General features: G+C 47.5%; 2 protein-coding genes across 6 annotated transcripts; one reads left to right on the top strand and one right to left on the bottom strand.

Moving 5' to 3' along the window:
• Nucleotides 1-598: 598 nt before the first annotated feature.
• LOC108931390 (protein mono-ADP-ribosyltransferase PARP12-like) lies at nt 599-6,994 on the top strand. The gene is made up of 10 exons (XM_018747142.2): nt 599-626; nt 1,843-1,970; nt 2,157-2,379; nt 2,505-2,649; nt 2,730-2,865; nt 3,526-3,646; nt 4,788-4,854; nt 5,075-5,177; nt 5,477-5,600; nt 6,876-6,994. Exons 1-10 carry the CDS (start codon nt 599-601, stop codon nt 6,935-6,937), a joined length of 1,137 nt encoding a protein of 378 aa, XP_018602658.2. The 3' UTR covers nt 6,938-6,994.
• A 1,364-nt stretch (nt 6,995-8,358) lies between these two features.
• On the bottom strand, nt 8,359-20,818 carry scyl2 (SCY1 like pseudokinase 2). Of its 5 annotated transcripts, XM_018747606.2 has the most exons (20): nt 20,691-20,818; nt 20,341-20,381; nt 17,417-17,621; nt 17,064-17,221; nt 16,265-16,409; nt 15,793-15,942; nt 15,234-15,455; nt 15,018-15,134; nt 14,780-14,905; nt 14,178-14,354; nt 13,637-13,648; nt 13,325-13,474; nt 12,992-13,105; nt 12,087-12,219; nt 11,538-11,656; nt 11,357-11,457; nt 11,142-11,211; nt 10,959-11,039; nt 10,658-10,780; nt 8,359-10,547 (listed from the first exon to the last, which is right to left on the bottom strand). In XM_018747606.2, exons 3-20 carry the CDS (start codon nt 17,591-17,593, stop codon nt 9,912-9,914), a joined length of 2,811 nt encoding a protein of 936 aa, XP_018603122.2. In that variant the 5' UTR covers nt 17,594-17,621; nt 20,341-20,381; nt 20,691-20,818; the 3' UTR covers nt 8,359-9,911. The 5 variants fall into 5 exon arrangements, with proteins under 5 accessions (XP_018603122.2, XP_018603121.2, XP_018603125.1 ...); XM_018747605.2 differs by lacking the exon at nt 20,341-20,381; XM_018747609.2 differs by lacking the exon at nt 20,341-20,381 and having other exon boundaries at nt 13,325-13,447.
• Between the last annotated feature and the right edge of the window lie 521 nt (nt 20,819-21,339).

The raw sequence follows: 21,339 nt of genomic DNA, 5'->3' as shown, positions 1-21,339 counted from the left end.
ATTGTCCTCTAGCGTCCGTGCATGTGTCGAGCAGCACATGGAGCGTCTCCTCCGCAACAGTGGGACTAGAAACCACAATCTTCTGTCACTTCATTGAGGCGGCGAACAAATTTTGAGAAGAGAAGTTCCATTGAAGTGGCGCAGTGGGTTTGACGGGGTCCTGCTTTCCGGGGGGTGTGGGGTTCGAGTCCTGCCTGGGGTGCCTTGCGATGGACTGGTGTCTCGCCCTGGGTGTGTCCCCTCCAGCCTTATGCCCTGTGTTGCCGGGTTAGGCTCTGGCTCACTGTATGCCGGGACAAGCGGTTTCAGGTGTTCCATTTGACTCGTTTCGCTGGAAACCTCTTGGTAGAGGTTCGTTTTAGGCACCGCTTTCAAAGACAGAGCCGCAGCAGCTCTCGTGGGACTCGAACGCACAACCTATGGCTCCAGGTCCCACCCGTTAGCCCGGATCTCGTGCTGCTGTCGGTTTCGACCCCAGCCCCGCCCCTTCCCTGCCGAACTCCTGCTTCGCAGAAAGTCGGAACAGAAACTGAAAGCATCGCAGCCAGAAGAACAGAAGGCAAATACACACACACACCCACACACACACTGCGGCACCATGGCCTCCAACTATCCTCGCGCACACGGTGAGTCGCGTACTTTGAAATCCATAATGTTTCATACTTGTCCTGTTGCTCATCTCATATCGGCGCGTGTGTCCTTTACCGCGATTCGCTTCATAAATCGCATCACCAGGTAATAAAATAAATCTGTGTCGTTTCTTTAATGCCTTCCTTTCATCCCACAGGGCACCTCCTGTTAGAAAGAATAATTTGGATGTCTTATCACCTCTGCTGCAACATGACAACACCCAAGGTGTTTTACATTATTAGTATTATTACTAGAGTGAGTGGAATTTGTAATAATTTCTATGTCTAATAATTTCTACTGTAACATGAAATTCTTAGAAAATCAAATTCTAATAATTGCTACAGTGGAAATTATTATACATATAAATTATTAGAAAATCAAATTCTAATAATTGTTACAGTAGAAATTATTAGACATGGAAATTATTACAAATTCCACTCGTTCTAATTCTAATAATTGTTACGGTAGAAATTATTAGACATAGAAATGATTAGAAAATCAAATTCTAATAATTGTTACAGTATAAATGATTAGACAGAAATTATTAGAAAATCTAATTCTAATTGTTACGGTAGAAATTATTAGATATTGAAGTTATTAGAGACTCTGTATTTAATCAGAAATTGTTCCGTGTTAAATGGAGTCGAACATTGTGTCAGCGGACCATGTCGAGTCGCGTTAAAGGAACTGCTGGTAAATGACAGCCCGTGTTTTGCGGCCCCGGAGCTCAAGGTGCGAAGGCCTGCCGGTAGCCTTTTGGTTATCCGCTTTAATGCGGTAAAAGAGTGCAGATCATTCACAAATCAAAAATGAAACCATCAGAGCTGGGAATACAGCGGTGCCCCTCCCTTTGGGCGTGGGTTCAAATCTACCTCCGCCTGCGTGGAGCTTGATCCCTGTATTTGTGTGTGTTTCATCCCACAGTCCAAAGGCAGGCGGACGGGTGATTCTAAACCGCCCTTAGTGTCAATGAGTGTATTACGCTGTTTTACGGCGAAGGCCGTCCAGCGCAGTGTATCTAGCGCTGTAAGTCACCTTGGGTAAAGGTGTGGGCTACATGCCCCTTAACCGCTGTTTGTTGCTTTGGAGAGGGGCGTCCGCTGAAGGAATCTGTGTATCTCCAGGCTTCCCGCTCATCTCCACAGACATGGCGCAGCATAGCTGTCGCTTTCGGTGTACCGTCGTTCACTTCTCCTCCCCCACACCCCCCAGACCCTTGTGAACTCCAGGAGAGCTCCAGCTCTGAGGACGGTAACTTCAGCGATACGGACGAGTCATCCTGCAGTGAGGCTGAGCCGCGCCGCAGTAGGGCATCTTGTTTTTCTGCCTCTCGCAGACAGGTGACTTCCATAATAATGATAATAATAATAATGTATTACCAGGTTTCATTCTTGGGTTTATTGTCCATCCGAGGTTCTGCCACCGAACCTTTGACCGCAGTCGCTTTATGAAACATCCGGTTCTATAAATGGACCGTGCAGGTCACTGGTTACCGTGTAAGGTGTTGTTTGGTTTCGCCCGCACAGCTTTGTCAGTATTATAACAAGGGACACTGCAAGTACGGGCCCAAGTGCCGCAACCTGCACGTCTGCAAGTACTTCCTCGTGGGCGAGTGTCGCTACGGCTCCAGCTGCAGGCTGAGACACGCCGCAGAATCTGGGTCCGAGGCCTCCGCGGACGAGAGGAGGACCGGTGGCTGGAGACAGGGGAGGAGGAGAAGGAGGAGAAGGAGGAGGTCATCCTCCAGCGGTATGGATCCACGTCGGGTGGGGTGCGCATTCTGGCCGCGCGCTTGTGGCCGTAACTCAGAAGGTGTGTGAGCAAACACGGTAACAAAGTACGTGCACTCCGTTGTCTCTCCTGCCTCGCCCCAGATGGGGATTCACACTTTCAGGGACCTTACCGATGGCAGCTCAATGATGGCAGCGGCTGGATGGACGTTGCCAACGACCACATCATCGAGGCTCAGTACAGTAGACCAAACACCAAGGGGATGACGCTTTACAACACCACGTATGGGTAAGAGCAGCCGCGGATGCGAGCGGACTGCACGCGCGGCCAGCGCGGGGTGCGACTGAATGGCATCGTTTCTCCTGCAGGGCGATCAGCATCGACTTCGACAAGATGAAGGTCCGAAAGACAGATTCGCTGAGGATCCGGCGCCGGAACTCGGATAAAGTGACGTGGATGTGGTACTACAGAGGGGACCGTGGCTGGGCCAAGTTTGGAGACGCGGTAAGTTGAAGGGGGGGGGGGGATCAGTGCAACCTTGATATTTCCATTACGCAGAAGAAGGCAAAGGAGAATAATTTTGTGCAACTCCTCTAAGTTCCATCGCAAGTGTCTTACGTCCCCCAACACCTAACGCGTCTTTTCCGCGCCGATATGGTATGAAGCCGAAGAAGAGCGACAGCCCTCGTTTCAATGAGACCGAGACCAAAAGTTGAAAGCGTTGTAAAAGAAGCGCCGTGTGACGCCTGTCAAAAAAACAAGGAACGTTATGTTTAGGAAAAGCCGGAAATAAACACACTTATCGGAGATAATCAGACATGACGGATCCGAATAGCTGTAGCTGCAAAATGTGGCAAAAATAAGACCTTTAAATTCCATTTGAAGAAATAACGGATTATGGAGATTTGAGCGGTGAGGTAAGCAGCAATGTACGTATTTACCCTCGGAAGCATTGAGGAGAATGCGTGGGAGCCCTGTGGATCAAACTAGGAACCAGATGCATATGAAAATGGCAGGAAAATGACTTGGAGGAGTTAAGGGGTGTAATTAAGGAAGGTAATAATTGACCTACTTGAGTGAATTTGGATTTTCTTTACATTTAAAAAGTTGGAAATTAATTCTTTTGTTGTGCTGACAGAGTGGCAATGGTTTTATTCCTCCCAGGATTCCAAGGGCAAGCGCAGCCCTGTCAAGAGTGCCCACATAGAGAAGGAGTTTCAGAAGAGCCGGACAGGCATCTTCAGCTTCAGCATAGACGCAACGAACTACACGATCGCATTCAAAGGTACGAGAAAACGGGATCACCAGACTTTGGCACGAGAACGATACTTTCCAGAAAGTCTCGTGACCAGCTTCAGGAAGCAGGCACACCTTCCTGGCTGTGACGTAATACAAAACGCAGTTCGATCACACCTGCCCCAGGCTGTACTGAGCTCACATCAGGAAGCTGCTCACTGCATAGTATCTAGAGCTGTTGCTGTAAGATCCAGAGGTTGTGGGTTTGGAACTCACCTACTGTTATAAATACCTTGAGAAGGGTACTTACCCTAAAAACGAGTCAATAGTTGTACGTAAGTTAACATTGTAAGTTCCTGTAAAGGAAAGTGTCAGCTAAGGGAGTAAATGTAAAATGTAAATGTAAAAGGTAAATTGGGTGGTACGGTGGCACAGCGAGTAGCGCTGCTGTCTCATAGCGCCTGGGTGTGGCAAGAGAACGTGGATTTGATCCCCGCTCAGTCTGTGTGGAGTTTGCGTGTTCTCCCCGTGTCTGCATGGGTTTCCTCCGGGTGCTCTGGTTTCCTCCCACAGTCCAAAGACATGCTGTTCAGGTTCCCCCGTAGTGTGTGAGTGTCAGAGAGAGTGTGTTCCACCGATGTACGGATGAGTGACCCATTGTAAGTAGTGTATCTAGCAGTGTAAGTCTTTGGGTGCTCTGGTTTCCTCCCACACTCTAAAGACATGCTCTTCAGGATCACCCATAGTGTGTGAGTGACAGAGAGAGTGTGTTCCACCGATGTACGGATGAGTGACCCATTGTAAGTAGTGTACCTAGCAGTGTAAGTCTTTGGGTGCTCTGGTTTCCTCCCACACTCTAAAGACATGCTGTTCAGGATCACCCATAGTGTGTGAGTGACAGAGAGAGTGTGTTCCACTGATGTACGGATGAGTGACCCATTGTAAGTAGTGTATCTATCCAGTGTAAGTCACCTTGGTGAATAAGGTGTGTGAGTTGATGACACTACATAGAGTTCATTGGAAGTCGCTTTGGAGAAAAGCATCTGCTAAATAAATAAATGTAAATTAGACACAATGCAGTTGTTTATTCCTTCCCATCAGAAGTGTGTAAAGACATTGTTGGGACATCCAGGGTGAGTTGGTACTACATGCATTTGCTTTCATTGGTTTGTGTTTGTGTGGGCGCGCAGACATGTGTCAGGAGAACCTGCTGACCGGGCACAAGAGGAAGGTGGTGCGGCGGCCAGAGTTCACAGGGTGAGTGCGAGTCCCTCCGAGGGCCGAGCAGCTCAGAAACAGCCTTTCGTCACAGGTCGGATGACTGAGCTTCAGCCCTGAACGCTTCTGCCGCTTCTCCCAAATGCGGCAAACGCAGCCGAAAGAAAGACCGCGTTCACAACATCCCATGCGTTTCCCCTCTGGTTTCTCTCGGTGAAAACTCCTCTCGTTTTCACTTGTCTTTTTCCTTGGTCTGCAGCTTGATTTCCACCATGCAGGCGCTCAGTGTGTCCTCGCAGCCCAGGACTCCCGTTTGGCAGTTCGAGGGCAGCCCAGGCAACTGGTACACCTTCAAACGCAGGGTGAGCGCTTCCCTTTCAAATGGATGAGAAGTGATGGAAAAGGAGGTGTGAGTACAGAGGATCGCGTGACCAGGGATGGAGCTGTCATGGGTGTACGGTCTTGATAACAGAGGGTAGCGGTCAGTACAGCGCTGCAGTCAGTGCGGTCATGGTCGCGGCAGTAGGGCGGAGCAGCGATCGCTGTTGAGCAGGGCACCCAGCAGAGGTCTCTCTCCTCATCCCCCCTTCTGTTTTGGCCACAGCTGCTGTGCCATGGATTGTTTTCTACCGCTGATCATAGATGCTGTGCTTTTTTTCAGCAGCAGGGCACCAACACGGAGTGCTCCGTCTGCAGCAGCGACATGGAAGCCAAGTACCAGCAGAATCCCACTGGATCCATGGATTTCTCTGTGAGCAGCTTTCGCTACAGGCTGAACTTTTCAGGTGAAGTCCTGCAATTTATTTATTTTATTATTTTGTTTTTAAATCGACAACAGAACAGCACTTGGGTCACAGTAGCGAGAGCATGAACAGCACACCGAGAAAGCTGAGAGTTCATCCATAGGTATAACACAAGGGCGAGAAGGTTACAACAGTTTATGTTATGATCATGTAGCACCATGCAGAAAGTTCCAGAAGGGGGTCCAGACATTCCAGAATTCACTAGAGTCATCGTGCAGATCAGATGGTAATTTTTCAAGGAGAAGAAAGTAAAAAATTTGGCTCATCCAATAAATTTGCAGAAGGAACTTCTGGTGAGGACCGTAGCGCTGAAATACATTTCCTTGTCAAGTAAATCAGAACAGAAGGGGGGGCGTGGTGGCACAGTGGGTTGGACTGCAGTCCTGCTCTCTGGTGGATCTGGGGTTCGAGTCCCACTTGGGGTACCTTGCGACGGACTGGCGTCCTGGTGTCCCGTCCTGGGTGTGTCCCCTCCCCCTCCGGCCTTACGCCCTGTGTTGCCGGGTAGGCTCCGGTTCCCTGCGACCCCGTATGGGACAAGCGGTTCTGAAAATGTGTGTGTGTGTGTGTAAATCAGAACAATCACAGAACAATCCATTTCATAATTTCATCGGAAGCATAATTTGGGTTGCAATTTAACAGAAAAATAGAGGGGGGGGGGGGAATCAACTTTCAATATTGTAATTAACACCGTTCCCGCACCCGGTGTTTTTACATTCCCAAAATAAATGTATCACAGTGCCTGTGCACAGCTGAGATGTCCTGTGAGGATGTACCGGAGTAAGGAAAATGAACTTCAACATCAGCAGCGCACACGCACGCACACACACACACACACACACACACTGTCTGAAACCACTTGTCCCAATCAGGGTTATGGCAAGCTGGAGCCTAACCCAGCAGCACAGGGTGCATGGCTGGAGGGGGAGGGGACATACTCAGGATGGGACACCTGGCCCTCGCAAGGCACTCCAGGCAGGACTCGAACCCCAGGCCGACCAGGGAGCGGGACCCGGCCAAACCCACTGCGCCGCCGCACCCCCCCCCTCAGCAGCATATTGTATATAGAAAATGATTCATCATCCCCGAGAGACAAGTCAAGGTCATGGCCCCGTGTCCTTCAGTGCGTAGCGAGAACAGGTGCCACTGCTTTCGGAAACAGCGTATAACGCAGAGATCGTTCCCCTGGTGCCCCGATTACGATTTCATGCACCTTGTTACCTTGAGATTTGCAAACCTGTTTATTTTTCCGCACAGATATGACCCAAACAAACTTGACAACCAGCACATCTCGCCAGGTCAGAAGGATCCTGCAATGAGGCGCTCCCCACGATGCATCGCTTTAGGCACGCGGACCCGGCACCCCGTCGACGTCATGCTGAGAACACTTGACAGCGACTAAGAATTTTCTTCTAGGAAGGAGAACGTTCATGATCGACTGCCTTTGCCTACATGCACTGCCTCTTTATTCGTTCTCTTTTAAACTGTTAAAAATGTATGTCTTATAATATTAGTCAGTAAGATGATTGATTTGACAGACTTTATATTTCATAGGGGTTTTTATATACATAGGTATAGACATATGCAGTGTGCCAGCATTTTGCACATCAGATGTGATATCATTGACTGCAGAAGATGTTTAAAGGATTTATTTTCAAAGGGGGATTTGATCAAGCGAGACAGTATAGATCAGTTTTTTCCTTACTGCCAAAGCACATGAACTGGGATCGAAGCCTTTTGTGTGTTTGAGTTACTAGCGTACCGTTTTCACCGTGTTCTGCTCACTGCCTCTCTGTAACTCAGACCCAATACCCCAGAGCGGTGAAGGGAAATGATGCGATGACGGTGTGAAATGACTCATGGACAAGCAAGTTAGGTGCTAACCAAGCAGGCCATTTTGGGTTTTGCTTTGTGATTGTTTTTACTGGGTTTACCGTAGTACACTAAAGTCGGCAACATAGACCCTCTCTAATTGAGAAGTCCGCACAACTACATTTGTAATGGTGTAACAAAAAATTGTAATGCAGTTAATATTTTTCATTATCAGAATAAATAAAACAGCGTGAAGGAAAATGTAGCGTTTACTATACATGCTTTTTGCAACATCCAAAACCTGAGCGTGTTACTCACCTCTTAGAGCTTCAGCTAGAGGCAGAGCAGAAAATGCTGGCGTTTCATAACTTCTGTGCAATTGGTTAAAATCCTGAGCAGCATGCATAGAGTTTGCATGAGATTCACCCCACAGTCCAGAGACATGTTTGAGGTCATTTGAAAAATCTAAAATATCCTGCAGTGGGTGTACTGTACAGTGTCTCATTGCGTTGCCCGATTGCCCTATAAATAGATAAACGATTAATGATTATGTTATAGGGGTGTTCAATGTGCAGCCCATAAGAACATTTATAAAATATATACCTACCATAAATACTATGAATTTTATTGAATCACATCATACTGCTAGGCAAGCGGTACAATAAAATAAATCCTCCCCCATTTTCATGCTTATGATTATGTCACTATGGCTTTTACATATATTTTATAATAATGATCATGGTCACTGTCGTACGTCTTGCACTGTAGTGGCTGTGGAATAAGTAGTGATCATGAGTCTCATTGGAGCAAAGTATCTGCAAATTGAATAAAGGAGTGCAGAACTGTACCAAACCTGTTCCCACACTTGTGAAAATGTTAGACACAAAGAAAGCCACAACTACAGTAGAGAATATTATAATGTGTATTTTATATATTTACATATTTTACGAGTGAGCAATCTTTCTGACAACACGATACAAATCACAAGGATGCCACGCTGTACATTATCATCTAATGTACAAAGGCTCAGAACTCTGGTACAAGAATAGGGTTTTCGTTTTCTATGTTCAAATGCACATCAGCCGTGCCACGTGACAGGAAATGCAGCTGTGTCACATGACAGGAAAAGAACCGCAGGCCCCATGGGCTCGGAGGGCTCAAAGGTTCCCTTGCCTCCTCTGTTTTTCCCACCTTAGAAATCCGGTTAATACGGCCACCCCCGAAGTGCCGAAGAGAAGAGAACAGGAGGATCTCCACCCAGATAGGTCTCAAAGGGGTACCGCCTGGCCCCATACTCGGCACCAGAAGGAACAGACACTGCAGTCGAGGGGACAAACTGCCCCCTACTGGTGAGAATCACCTGGGACAGCACCATTTGGATAAGTCTCGTTGAAAAAACACAGATCTTGTGTGGGAGATTAATCTCACGATCCAGCAAATAACCACCACAAACCAAATAACCGAGAAAAAAAAATAGAGCAGAAAACAAAGAGCAGCAAACAAGAGCACAGCAGGCTTCTCTGATCCCAGTGAATTATTGCAATCATCTCTTAAGGCCTTTCACTCAGTATAAATGGCAAGTTTTACAAAACAAGGGTCCCATACTATAAAGGCTTCGCTCTGGAGGCCCATATGCATCTTACTTTTTTTGGATGTGATTATTATACACAAATTATTTTATGATCAACTAAATGATTACCTCTATACCCTTTTGTAGTTACAGTATGTTGACTGGACAGTTTAATCTTTTAAAATCACACACACATCTGAATTTGTAGTTTTATTATAATTTTTTAAAACAAAAATTCCTGTCCAGTTAAGACGCGTGACGGAGGAAAGACATAAGTGACAGATTAGTGCACAAATGACTGACGCATAGAGGTTAAAAACAAACATAGCTACGGTTAAGGCTTATATTACGACACACAGACGAAGCTACCATCCAGACAGCGAAGTGTGCGGCAATACAGAAGAGTGCACAAAGATGAGGTCTACAAAGATAAGATCAACGTAGGAAAATACATTCTCCATCACAAACTGTCGTTCAACTTTTCAAAATACAATAAATACAGTCTACTTCGTCTGCCAAGGGCAATGCATATTACTTGACAGCAAACAGTCCATCACTCTTCTCATTCCCTCAGAAACACACACACACACACACACACACACACACACACACACCACCCTACCATTCCATTGTTTCTTCCAATTGTGGATTGTCTGGGTGTACACACTCAATCCCATTGAAAGCTTGATGGTGTGACAAACTCCACCTCTTAGTTAGAAAGTCCAGACACCACAATACTTTTGCTGCAGAGTGTATACATACACACCAAAATCCCCTAGCCCGACTGGAAACAAAAACTGAAAGCAAACTGTTTTAAAAAGCAGTCAATGAGATCACAGACCCATTCACCTAAGGATTTGTTTTTGGTCTCCTGCCCTCTTTGACCATGACTAGGTCATTTTACTGGGCTTCTATCCAAAGAGGTCCTTCAGGTCATTGTTGACAGAGGCACTCTGTCTGAGTACACCTGTGTTCGCAGCTGGTGTGGCCATGGGCGTGGTAATGGACTGGGAGAAGTTCTGTGGACTGAAGAAGGGGTTGGCCTGCATGCCAAAGCCCCCTGAAGCCCCTGCCATGGCCATGGGGTTGACCTGGGGGGCTGGTTGTGCCCCAAACTGGTTGACCCAGGGGCTGGGTGCAACAGGACCAGTCACTGGGGCAGACTTGGATACCATTTGATTCAGGCTGACTTTGGGCTTTTGGGGACCAAACAGGGAGTCTAAGGTGGACATGTCAGAGGCCTTGTTCGGTTGACTCAGGCCCTGGTTCTGAGTGAGGGAGGTGAAGTTGGGTGTGCTGGTAGTGGTAGCCATTCCTCCATACACCCCTGGCCCAGATGGGCGTATGCCTGCTGATGCCAGGTTCATTCCCGAGTTGAACCCATTGCTCACGGTGCCCATGGATCCCATACTGCCCATGAGGGGCCCTGAGGCAAACCCAGCAGACACTGCCCCGCCCTGCCCAAGCCCTGGCCGGGGACCTGAGCTCAGGGACAGGTTGCTCAGGGATGTCATGTTGGTCATTAGACTGCTGGTCAGGTCCTTTGTCTGTAAGGGACAAAGGAAACCAGTGGTCAAAGCTGCCGATCTTGCAAAGCCACAGCAGTCCACTCAAGGCCTGCCTCTCCGAGCCCTGCGAGAGCCTCTAGGGGTCATACCTGTGTGGTGGTGTTGGGGGTCAGCTTCACGGTCTGAGGTGCCAAGGGCTGCTGACTTCTCAGTTTGGCTGCCTGCTCCTGCTCTCGAGCTAAACGCTGCTTTTCCTCCATTGTCAAAGAAACCTGGGGGGAAAAACTTGTTTCTATACAGGGGAGCCAGGACAAGCTGGTAATGTGGGTGATGGAGGTGAAAGAGGTTATGATGGTGATGGAGGTGATGCTACACACAAGAGCCAGAGCAGGAGAAAAAAAGGGAAGGAGGAAAAGAGGAGCAGAGATGAGCAGCAGAGAGGGACCTTACTCTGGATGGTTGAGAGGCCATACTGGAAGATCCATTCTCCTTTCCATTCAGTTCATTGTTTCCTCCAAAAATGTTGTCAATCTGTGTGGGAAACAGATAGGGTCCTTACATCTTACTGTACACATTAAACACACACAAAACGGTCTCACTTTCCACCCGTAGCTGCCCAGGAATCGACTTCACCTCATTGCCGGGGCTTGAGGTGCTTTTGGTCTCCTCCGACTGGTTCAGCTGGTTGGAAATATTCAGACTCCTAAAAAAAAAAAAAAAAAAAAAAAAAAAAAAAAAAAAAAAATCGGTTAGGCAGGGGTTAATGAGTATGGAGTTTACATAATAAAATTATCCCAGACACACAGATCCCAGGAGTGAGGAGGGGAAAGAGTAGAAAAGCTGAAAACCTCTGCTGCTCCTGCATGATATGCAGCTGCTCTAGTTTGGTCTTGTGTTCTGCCTCCATGCGACTCAGCATGTCTCGGATCACAGCCATGAAAGAGTTAAACTGGAAAAAAACAACACGCACGCAGCTGTTTAGGCACTGGTATTCCATATGGTGTGTGTGGACAAGAGAGAGGGAGTCACCTGGTTGAGGTTGAGATTGTTGTCAATGCTCAGGGAGACCAGGTGGGGTAAACTTTTCCCAGCCAGGTGCTCTTTAGGAATTCCCAGCTTCTTGTGGGTGAAGGTGCACTTGTAGATCCCTGTCGAGTGAGAGCACTGGTCTAAATATTTTTGTCACACGCAAGGAAGAAGGTAGGGTACATCACCGCTGATTTAATGTCTTAAAAGGGACCTCACTGAGGTCTCCTTGAGAAAGAGAGACCGGATCCAGGAATACAAACCCATCCTTTTTAAAAATATAGTAATAAAGGCACTAAAGAACAAACAATTAACAATAGCACTGTTACGATATATTGATTTACTTAGGTGATGCTTCTCTCCAAAGCAACTAAACTGTGTACACAATGCTAATTTTACTGTATTAATTCAAATACTTTGCTCAAGGGTACTACTGCAGGAGGTGGGCTTCAAACCCAGGCCATTTCAAGAAAATATTCCTAATCGCTACGCTACCTGCTCCTCAGTAAATCACCACTTATAAAAGACAGCAAAGGAAACTGTGAGCCTTACCCAGGATTCCCATGAGTACAGCCGGCTCCCTTGATGGAATCTGCTGCAGGAAAGGAAGGATTTCATCGATGACGAACCATTTGTCAAGATACTCCAGGATCTTCCCCAAACACACCAGGGAATTCACTCGCACCTGTCGGCCAGGACACAAGTGAAGAGATTTAAGGGTAAACCTCATGAATGTGCGTCGACCAGCTGGTATGTGGAGCACACTGTCCTAGAGTTTGCTAATGCTCAGTTCTGGTGTTCGCTGGAAGATGGAGTGCAGAGACAGGTCCGGTTAAAGGGTACGAAGCACAAACGTATAGACAGGAGGCAGACTGCCATGCATGTGGTTGGATGTACAGGGAGAATGAGATCTTCTAGACATAGATATACAAGTTCCATGTGTGAGTTCAGCTCAGACCTCCTGACAAATTAGAGATCTCATCAGCCGACACAGGTTGCACATCAATCAATCATCGCCTATTTAAAGGCATTTCTAAGGCATAATTCAAGGTGTCCCGAGTTGGCAGCGGAGTCTTGTCTGTGCGCCAGACAGAACGGAGCGTCGAGAGAGCAGAATCAAGTCTTGCTTTACTACAGCGCCACTCATGTCACCGGCCACCCAGTCCGCTCAGTAAACACCCAGATTACGTTAGCAGCTCCATGTCAATGTCATTAGGAAATCTTCAGGAGATGAAGCGCTCTGCACAAAGCACACAATACACATATATTTACGTTTTTGTCGCATTCGTACAGTTTGATTAAGCACGTGGAAATCTGGTTAGAGGACAGAACAGCACCACCGGTGCTACAGAGGCACAACGGCCACAGGCAGAGAGAGAGAGAGAGAGAGAGAGAGAGAGAGAGAGAGAGAGAGAGAGAGAGAGAGAAGTTCCTTGAGGGGAAAAAAAGAGGCTCACCGCCAGGGAAGAGGTTTGTAGGCAGGCTGTTTTGACACGTGGTATCAGTGAATTCTTCATTGATGGGTAATCAATAAGGTTTGCAAAGGTTGGAATGATGTTTAGGCACAGTTCCTGCATATGAGGAGAAAATGTGACAACATGTATCAACTGCAGGCAAAAAAAAAAAAAAAAACACCCCTAATCCCACAGTGAAGACAAACATCTACGGCTGGACTGAGACCAGAGCTCCCCCGTTTACTGCGTCATCTTCAGCAGCGCAGGGCGTCCAGACACCCTGTGATCAGGATATCAGTTGGTCTCCATGGCGACCTCAGTATCCCGCCTTTGTACCTGTATCTGGATGGATGGTGCCTCCAGGGCCCTGTAGACCATAGGCAGCACGCTGTTCTTGATGTCTTCGGCTGGAGTCTTTGTTAGTAGCAGGTCCATCTTTTGTAGGAAGATGAGCAATATCTGACGGGGGAGACAGGAGTCGCTTAGCTGCGGAAGAGGAGTCACTCAACGCCAGCAGTCAGCATCGGGTAACAACAGTCCAGAGTGAGGAATCGCACTGGAGCTCAGAGAGAGCAGCAGGTCACTACCTCTCCAATATGGTCCAACAAAATAAACTCACAAGAGGACACTTAGAAACACCACACTCACCATGTTGCTGGCCTGCCAGCATGAAAGAGAAACAGACAGGGGAAAAAACAAGATTGAGCTATACCGACGTGCACCCACACACGCTTTTCTCAAAGTTGCCCTTAACCGGAACTCTTACACACCCTTCAGCACTTTTCCAGCTCAGTATCAACACACAACCATCCAGGTTGTGATGAAAATTCTCTCTCAAGCAGACACTTCCTCTTTCTTGCTGACCAACTCATTCCATTAAAATGTGGCGTTGGAACTGCACGTAAACTTTAGTGAAAATTTATCAAGTCTCTTCCAGAAACTTCTACAGCAGGACATATCACAGGAATAAAATATCAAATGATGCAATAACGTGTAATACGCAGTACAGTAAAAAGATGAATACCATATGAAGGACTAATGAAATGTAAATAACAATAAGCACAATATAAAAAAACTGAATTTTTTTTTACTTAACGTACTCAACAGTGGTGCACAGCTACAGTAGTTGTAAAAATAGGGAAAGGACGGGGATTTCTACACATAGGTGTGTGAGTGCGGGGAGGGGTACCTGGACGGGCTCCTGCTGCTTGAAAACGGGTATGAGTTCGGGTAGGATGAGGCGCTGGTACTCGTCTTTGGTGCACTCCTCAGCGATCAGCAGCACGTTGGGTAACACAAACGGAACCATGTCCGGGTTCACAAACTCGGAGGTCAGCGCAGGCAGGATGCGGAACACAACCACACGCTAACAGGAAACAGAGGATTCTGGGTAATCTGCTCCTTCTGAATCAGAGGTACTGTCAATCTCACACACACAGTCTGAAACCGCTTGTTCTGATCGGAGTCGTGGCAAACCGGACCCTAACCCAGCAACAGAGGGCGAAAGGCTGGAGGGGGAGGGGAAACACCCCGGACGGGATGCCAGTCCATTGGAAGGCACCCCAAGCAGGACTCGAACCCCAGACCCACCAGAGAGCAGGACCTGGCCAAACCTGCTGTGCCACCATGCCCCCCTACTATCAATCAGCAGGGCTTTTATTTTCAAAAAGAGCTTTAAAAAAAAAAAAACATAAAATTGACAAAACTTTTCAGGAAAACTGTACAGAAACCACCCAAAGTGTTTCGGCATCACAGGTAATATTGGCTGCTGAATAACACCACAGTTCTCACCTTAGGCAACTTGGGCAAGACCTTGGGAAGGCCTTTGTAGAACTGAGACTTCTGCAGGTTGTCCCTTTGGAACAGGGAGTCAAAGTACTGCAGAGTGACTGCTCCCATGTCATCGAAGAATGGAATCTGCATACAATGCACACAAACAAGTTCTGTAGAACCGCACCGTTCAGGGACACAGTGGATAAACTGAAAATACACTGGGTAACAGTGAGGAGGAGAAGGCAGCCATGCTTGCCTTGGTCATTTGGTCAGCATCAGGCCGAACAGTGGGCGTGACACTCAGGAGCATCTTCACATGGTCTCGCACATCTTCTGGGATTTGGGTCAGGGCTGCCGGGCTGAGGCGACTTAGCTGGGGAGGTACAAGAATGGCACGTGGAAGAAGTCAGGAAGGAGTCACAGATGAGCCATGGAGTCACCCCATAATGTCATTATAAGTAAGAATCCAGACCTGGTCCAGCTGCCTGCTGAAGCTCTTGAAGATGTCCTGTTTGTTGACCTGGAATATGGGCTTTCCCTCATTAAAGACAGCATGCATGACCACACCCAGAGAGTACATGTCTGAGGCAGAGTCACAGCTCACAGACAGGATGTACTCGGGGGCCAGGTATTCCGGGTTGGGCAGGCACAGCGGTGGGAGGTTGGGGTCCCACTCCTTACACGTGTACTTGGGCTGGTTTGTCAACAAACACACACATGGTGAGAGACGGCACCGACGAGCTGGTGGACAAACAGCAATTTTTCAAGGACGATCAAGTTACATTATTCAGCACCAATTATTCAGTTACACAGCAGCTAATTTTTTAATAAGAAAAAAAGAAAACCTAACCAAACCATAATACACACACGCACACACACATCATTTGAATCTGCTTCAACTCGAACCCCAGACCCGGTCCAACCCACTGCGCCACCACACCCCCTCCAACCATAACAGCAAACTCTAAAATTGAAACTGTGGGTCATGCAACACTGCCTTAACCACATTTCCCCACTGCACTGGTGCTCACCTCCTGCTCGGACGGGTTTCCAGAGGAGATGCTGAAATCGAAGCCCATGATCTTCCAGGCCCCGCTCTTGTTAAGGATGATATTCTCCGGGGTTAGGTTCCCGTGCACCATCTTGACCCCACTGTGCAGGAAGGAGAGCCCCTCGGACACCTACGGAGTCAGGGCAGGTGAGCCAAAACTCCACGGACGCGTTTGCCACACCAGAGATGTCCAGGCACCAGGTCTTCCCTGAAAGGTCCCTCGCTTTACAATACACTTCATTACAGCACCGCTTTGCTCCGAGCACTCTCCATTGTTCCCATTTTATCCCTCTGTACAGCTGGGAATCTACCAGAACAACTCAATACAAATTACGTTTTTGTGAAGTGGTTCCGAGTCAATGCTGCCTCAGTGACACAACGAATCTCTGAGTCTACAATCCACATTTTCCCTGCCTGTCCACCGGTGTCCACTGCACACTGGGCTGTCTTACCTGCAGGAGCCCATACTTGGTCTCCACATCATACAGCTTGTACTCCTTGATGTCTGTGGGCACCGGGCTGGGCAGGTTGTCCCACTGGCCCAGAACATTGGCAAGGCTGGCAAACACGGGCTCTGTACAGAATGCCAGGCAGTCCCTGGTCAGAGAGACAGTCATCACATATAGTTTTAACAACATTTCTTTGCATGCCTCCAAACACCATCATCCAAGAGGAAGAGTGTGCATATTTTCTGCTTCAAAGAACAATATAACTTATGTATAAGTGCTCTTATCAACACCATTACTACATTTACATTAAGGCTCTCAATAAGTACTCCGTTTTCTTTGCATTGGAGAAGCACTACAGACCAAGGGACACATGTTAAAGCTGGAATTTAATTATAATGAGGACAATATGCATGATTAAAGAATTTTATGAGATCAAAACAGAATGAGATGAGATACAGTCAACTGGTAAGCAACAGAAAGGCTGCTGCTCTCCAGGACCATTTCTGCATGGTCTGCGATTGAAACTGTCCCAGAATCACCAGATTCTGAAGAACAGACAAGACTTAACTGGGGCGAGACCACGGTTAGATTTTTCAGGATGGCATTGGCCAAAAATAGATTTTTCGGGCCTCTGAATTAATGTGGTGTGAAAATCAGACGTGCTGCTACTCGCTTGGATGGACTCTCCTCTTTCTAAAGTCTGACAAATCTAAGTTGATCTGTGGGGGGGGGGGCTAAAAATCAGCTGAGAAGGACAATCCTGATCCTAAATAGGGCATGGAGCAGAGAGGCTGCTACTCACCGTGACTCCTCCAAGGGGTGCTGCACAGTGAGCAGGCGCGGGTGTCGCAGGCGAGTGAGCTGCTGAACGCCTTTCTTGAGGGAATCAATAATCTGGTCCTTGTCAAACTTCTGGTACTTGTCGATAATCTTCTTGTCAAAAACGAAGACTGCCACCTCCTGGAAGAGAAGACAGAAAATGAAAGTGCTGAGCGAGCACAGTTTGTCTCCAGCGCTGGACACGAAATCGATAATCTTTTGAAACGGGAGGAATGACGACAGCAGCATGCAGCTGCTTAACTGTAGACGTGGCAGGAATGTCAAGAAGTTACTGCCCGTAGTTAACAGCAATCGCAAGCTGACGAGTTCACCAACCTGCTTGGTGGACTTCTTGGTCCCGTTGTAGATCCTCCAGGAAAGACCAGGGCCACCACTGGCTATGTGCCGTCCTACTTCAAACTCTCTGGTCACCGGGTTGCCCATGACAGCACTGGTGACATCTGCGGTCACCTTGGTGACAGTGCTCTTCAGCTTGTTGAGCATGGACTCCATGGTTCAGCCGACAGTCCGATGGGGTCACCTGAAGTAGTAAAAAGACAACAGCCTGTAAGCACATCACCACCAGTCCAGGCTCAGAGCCAAAGGTTCTTAGAGAAACCAATTCACTTCCACAAAGGGAGGAACAAAAAAATAACACTCTACTCTGCAATATCTGAGTGCATAAGAGCCCGAGTTGCCAGAATGGTGCTGAAGTGCGTACATCAGTCGCCTTGTTGTCTTAAAACAGTGGTACTTTGAGAATCACTGCCCAAGCACTATCTACTAAGCGCCATTGACTCCGGTAGCTTCTTTACAGTACAGTGCACCCTCTTTACCCAAGAGCCTTCCCATAAAGAAAAATCTTAAAATGTGTCAATTCACTTTTCCAGCGGATCTTTAAAAACGTGAAGCGCAGCCAAAAGTTGTCGAAAGCATGGAACAAGAGCCAAGCCAGCGTCTGGCAGCGTGACCAGCAACCTCCGTTCTCTTTGCTCACATGGCTGCTTTTGAGAAATTCATCATATTCACCCATGTTTTGAGTTTAGCTTTTGTAGTCATAATCGTGACTCCTCCTCTAAATTGACCAGGTCAGGTAATGTTACAGAGTTCAATAGAATGAATTTTGACAGAACAGACAGCAGTGAGATTAACTACTACTAATACTTCCATACAATACTGTCAAATGCAGTTCAGTAATGTATATACTGATTATACAATATATGGTACAGGGTATGGCACCGATAGTCCTCTACAGGTAGTTGGATGAAATATCCCTCAGGTAATGAGTCCAACCTGGTCTCAGGAACAAAGGATTGGCAAATAAAGAGCCACACTGCAAAGCCACCATGCTTACACAGCAGAAGAGGAACTCTTGAGTGCAGCTGTCCATCTTAAGGCTGGTAATGGACATAAATGAGTTCCAATCCCCTGAATGTACACGTGAACTGTGCATCATTCCTACTGCTATCACCAAGGCCTCAAAGCGAGACACAGACACGTGTCCAATACAACTCTCGGACCGAGCGCCTGGGACAGCCGACAGAGCTCACGCGCAGGCAGAGACACGGACACACAACCTGTGTTGATGGCATTTTAAGATCTAGAACAACTATTTCACATCACCTTTAATCGACAGGTGAAAACCTGCTCTCCTGTGTCATGCTTCAACGGCACCAACGTTGCCACGAGTGTGCGTGTGTGTGGGGCCTGTCACTGGAGGAAATCACTTTAACTAGGAAGCTCTAAGATGGGAGAGGAATGGATGGTACTTTGCTCATTTCTGCAGGGAAGCTCACATGCACAGCAGCTTAACACATGACACATAACCGCAAGGTGCAGTTCCACCCAAATAAAATAAACAAATAAATGAGAAAATGAGTTAAAAAAAATGACAGTTACAAATTAATTACAGTAGATGATCAAACGATTAAACAAGCACTTCCCTGTTTCTCAGTGTTGAGAAACAGGCCCCTCCAGCATCATGCAGACAGATGGTTGTTGGTAATAAGGACCCGCCCTCCCGACCCCGAGTGCCTCTTTGGACGACGCAGCCGAGTAAAGAGGGGGCTAAAGGAGCTCATGTTGACCACTTCACAGAGGGGATGTGAGTCACTGTCCGTAAGGGAATCACTGGCTAACAAACCACACTCAGCCACCGTTCATGTGCCGTCTCCAATTGAGGGCCGGAAGGTTTGGAGGCCAGCAGTGGTACTTTTTAACGTAGGTACACCACCCTTTTGGTGATTCACTGCTTTCCTCCCAAAAGTAGGCCAGTGAACAGCCTTTGAGGTGCAAGTCAGAACAGTTCTCATCACACAGAGCAAAGAGAAGGCGAAATGGAAAAAAAAAAAAAAGCACGCCTCTTTTCCCTCAAATTATTCCAGACGGCAGCCGCCTGACTGGCTCAAAATGCAGAGCGCGTGTCCAAAATTCACACGCGCCTCGCTGCAGGCTCACGGTTTGCACTGAGCAAAGGAGGCCAGCATTCAAATCAGGCTCACTGGAGATGATCAAAGGGAGGCTTGGAACCCACGCAGTCTTCTCCAAATGCACGCGGCGGCCTCGGCTACCCCGGAGCGCTTCAAACGGACGCAGGTTCGGCCCCGGACGTTCCTTAAAATATAGAAAAGGACGGAGGCAGGCCTGCCAGCGAAAGCAACGCTTCAGAGGAAAGCGGCCTGCCCTCAGACACGGGTCACAATAAGGACCGTTCGCCAAACACACAAGTTCGAGGGGGCTTCGCAGCTCCCAAACACGTTTCTAAACCCCAATGAGCTCATCGCTGCTGTGGTCCTCAGACGAACCCCAGGTTAACCTTCAGAACCCAACACTGACACCCGTCTACTCCGAGTCATTACCACAGGTTGCTCAAGCTGGCTTCCTACTAATATCATGTGTCTAAAATCATTAAATAATGATGCTCTATCTGGAGGCACAGTAATTTAAATAAAGCAATTATTATTAATCTCAAAAAACTGCCTTAATCCAGGGTACCAGAGCGGGACTCGAACCCAACACCTCCAGGATGTGAGAGCTCAGCCCCGACCAGATGGGCACTAGCTGCTAATAATATGCGCACACACACAGCAAGAGTTAGTATGAACTAGGGTTAAATGTTCATCACGCACCTCAGCGTGTCTCACACACGTGACGGCGCTGCGCTGATCAATTACGTCATACAACAGTCGCGCGCCTCAGCTTCCTGACAAACCGCTTGACGAAAGAAATGGCAGTGACGACAGCAAACAAGTTCCGCTCACTTATCTCATCTTCTCCTGCCTTGGGATTTTCGGGTTTTTAGCTGCCAAGAGAAACAGAAATGCTGCAGTTTAAGTTAACGCCACTATTTTACAACAACATGCGAAGCCAGAAAATACAGAAGACCACTGACTCAGTGCGGAAACCACCAGCGGCTGAAGTACTGACACGAGGTTTCCTGAGCACTCGATACCCTGCCTCGCTTCCCAAACATCGAGCGCTGTCTCTTGTTGTTTTGCGGTCTTGCTGTGTGTGTTGTTGCTTGCTAGCTCGTCATTATGTTATTACGCTTCATCATGCTAAGTTCAGTTCTTTTTTTGATCTACCAGCCGACCGCTGGACTAACGCTTACCTCTCTCTCCTCAGTGTGGTGTCGGTGTCCTGGCTAAAGATCGCGATTCGGGTCTGTGTGAAATAAACGTGTCAGTGGCGACAATATCTTCGAACCTCCATGTCTTCCAGGGTACAGAGCCCTACCTGCTCAGACAGCACGCGTCACTTCCGGAAAAGTCACGAGGACTCAACAGTGGCGCACGTCATTGGCCAGCCACTGATGCGCGCATTTACAGCGATGAATTAAACAACGCCTCCTGTTCTCTGCAAATGTTGGCACTTTACAGATTCCGAAAACGTTGAGTCCGGCGAATTAAACAACGAGCGAGAGTTCTAATGAACCGCCAACAATGTCAATTTTGATCTTGGCAAACTATCAAACTATTTGAATCATGGCGAAGCAGTCAGTTGTGGGAGCAAAACACAAACAGTCACGTTCATGGTCAGATTTATTGCTGTATGAATCGTTATACACTACATATCCATTTTACTATACCGATTTGTTAAAAATACATGACTGACACTCACTTTCAAATACGTTTAGAATCCTCCAGTAAATTCATCAACAACTGTCAAGATTAAGCACAGGTAAATTAAATTTTTTTCCCCATGTGACGAAGGTTTCAAATATTTTTAAAGTGCATTTCAAAATTAATGCTAAAATGTAA

This window comes from Scleropages formosus, chromosome 2, assembly GCF_900964775.1.
Source record: "Scleropages formosus chromosome 2, fSclFor1.1, whole genome shotgun sequence".
Taxonomy (NCBI): Eukaryota; Metazoa; Chordata; class Actinopteri; order Osteoglossiformes; family Osteoglossidae; genus Scleropages; species Scleropages formosus.
This window is presented reverse-complemented; position numbering and strand designations above follow the sequence as displayed.

Coding starts and splice junctions, on each gene's coding strand:
- LOC108931390 (XM_018747142.2), top strand. CDS start 599: ATGGCCTCCAACTATCCTCGCGCACACG. Junction 3,647..4,787: donor CTACACGATCGCATTCAAAG/GTACGAGAAAAC, acceptor GTGGGCGCGCAG/ACATGTGTCAGGAGAACCTG. Junction 5,178..5,476: donor GGTACACCTTCAAACGCAGG/GTGAGCGCTTCC, acceptor GCTTTTTTTCAG/CAGCAGGGCACCAACACGGA.
- scyl2 (XM_018747606.2), bottom strand. CDS start 17,593: ATGGAGTCCATGCTCAACAAGCTGAAGAGCACTGTCACCAAGGTGACC. Junction 15,943..16,264: donor CCAAGTATGGGCTCCTGCAG/GTAAGACAGCCC, acceptor CTGACTCCGTAG/GTGTCCGAGGGGCTCTCCTT. Junction 14,355..14,779: donor TCTTGCCCAAGTTGCCTAAG/GTGAGAACTGTG, acceptor GTTTCCTGTTAG/CGTGTGGTTGTGTTCCGCAT.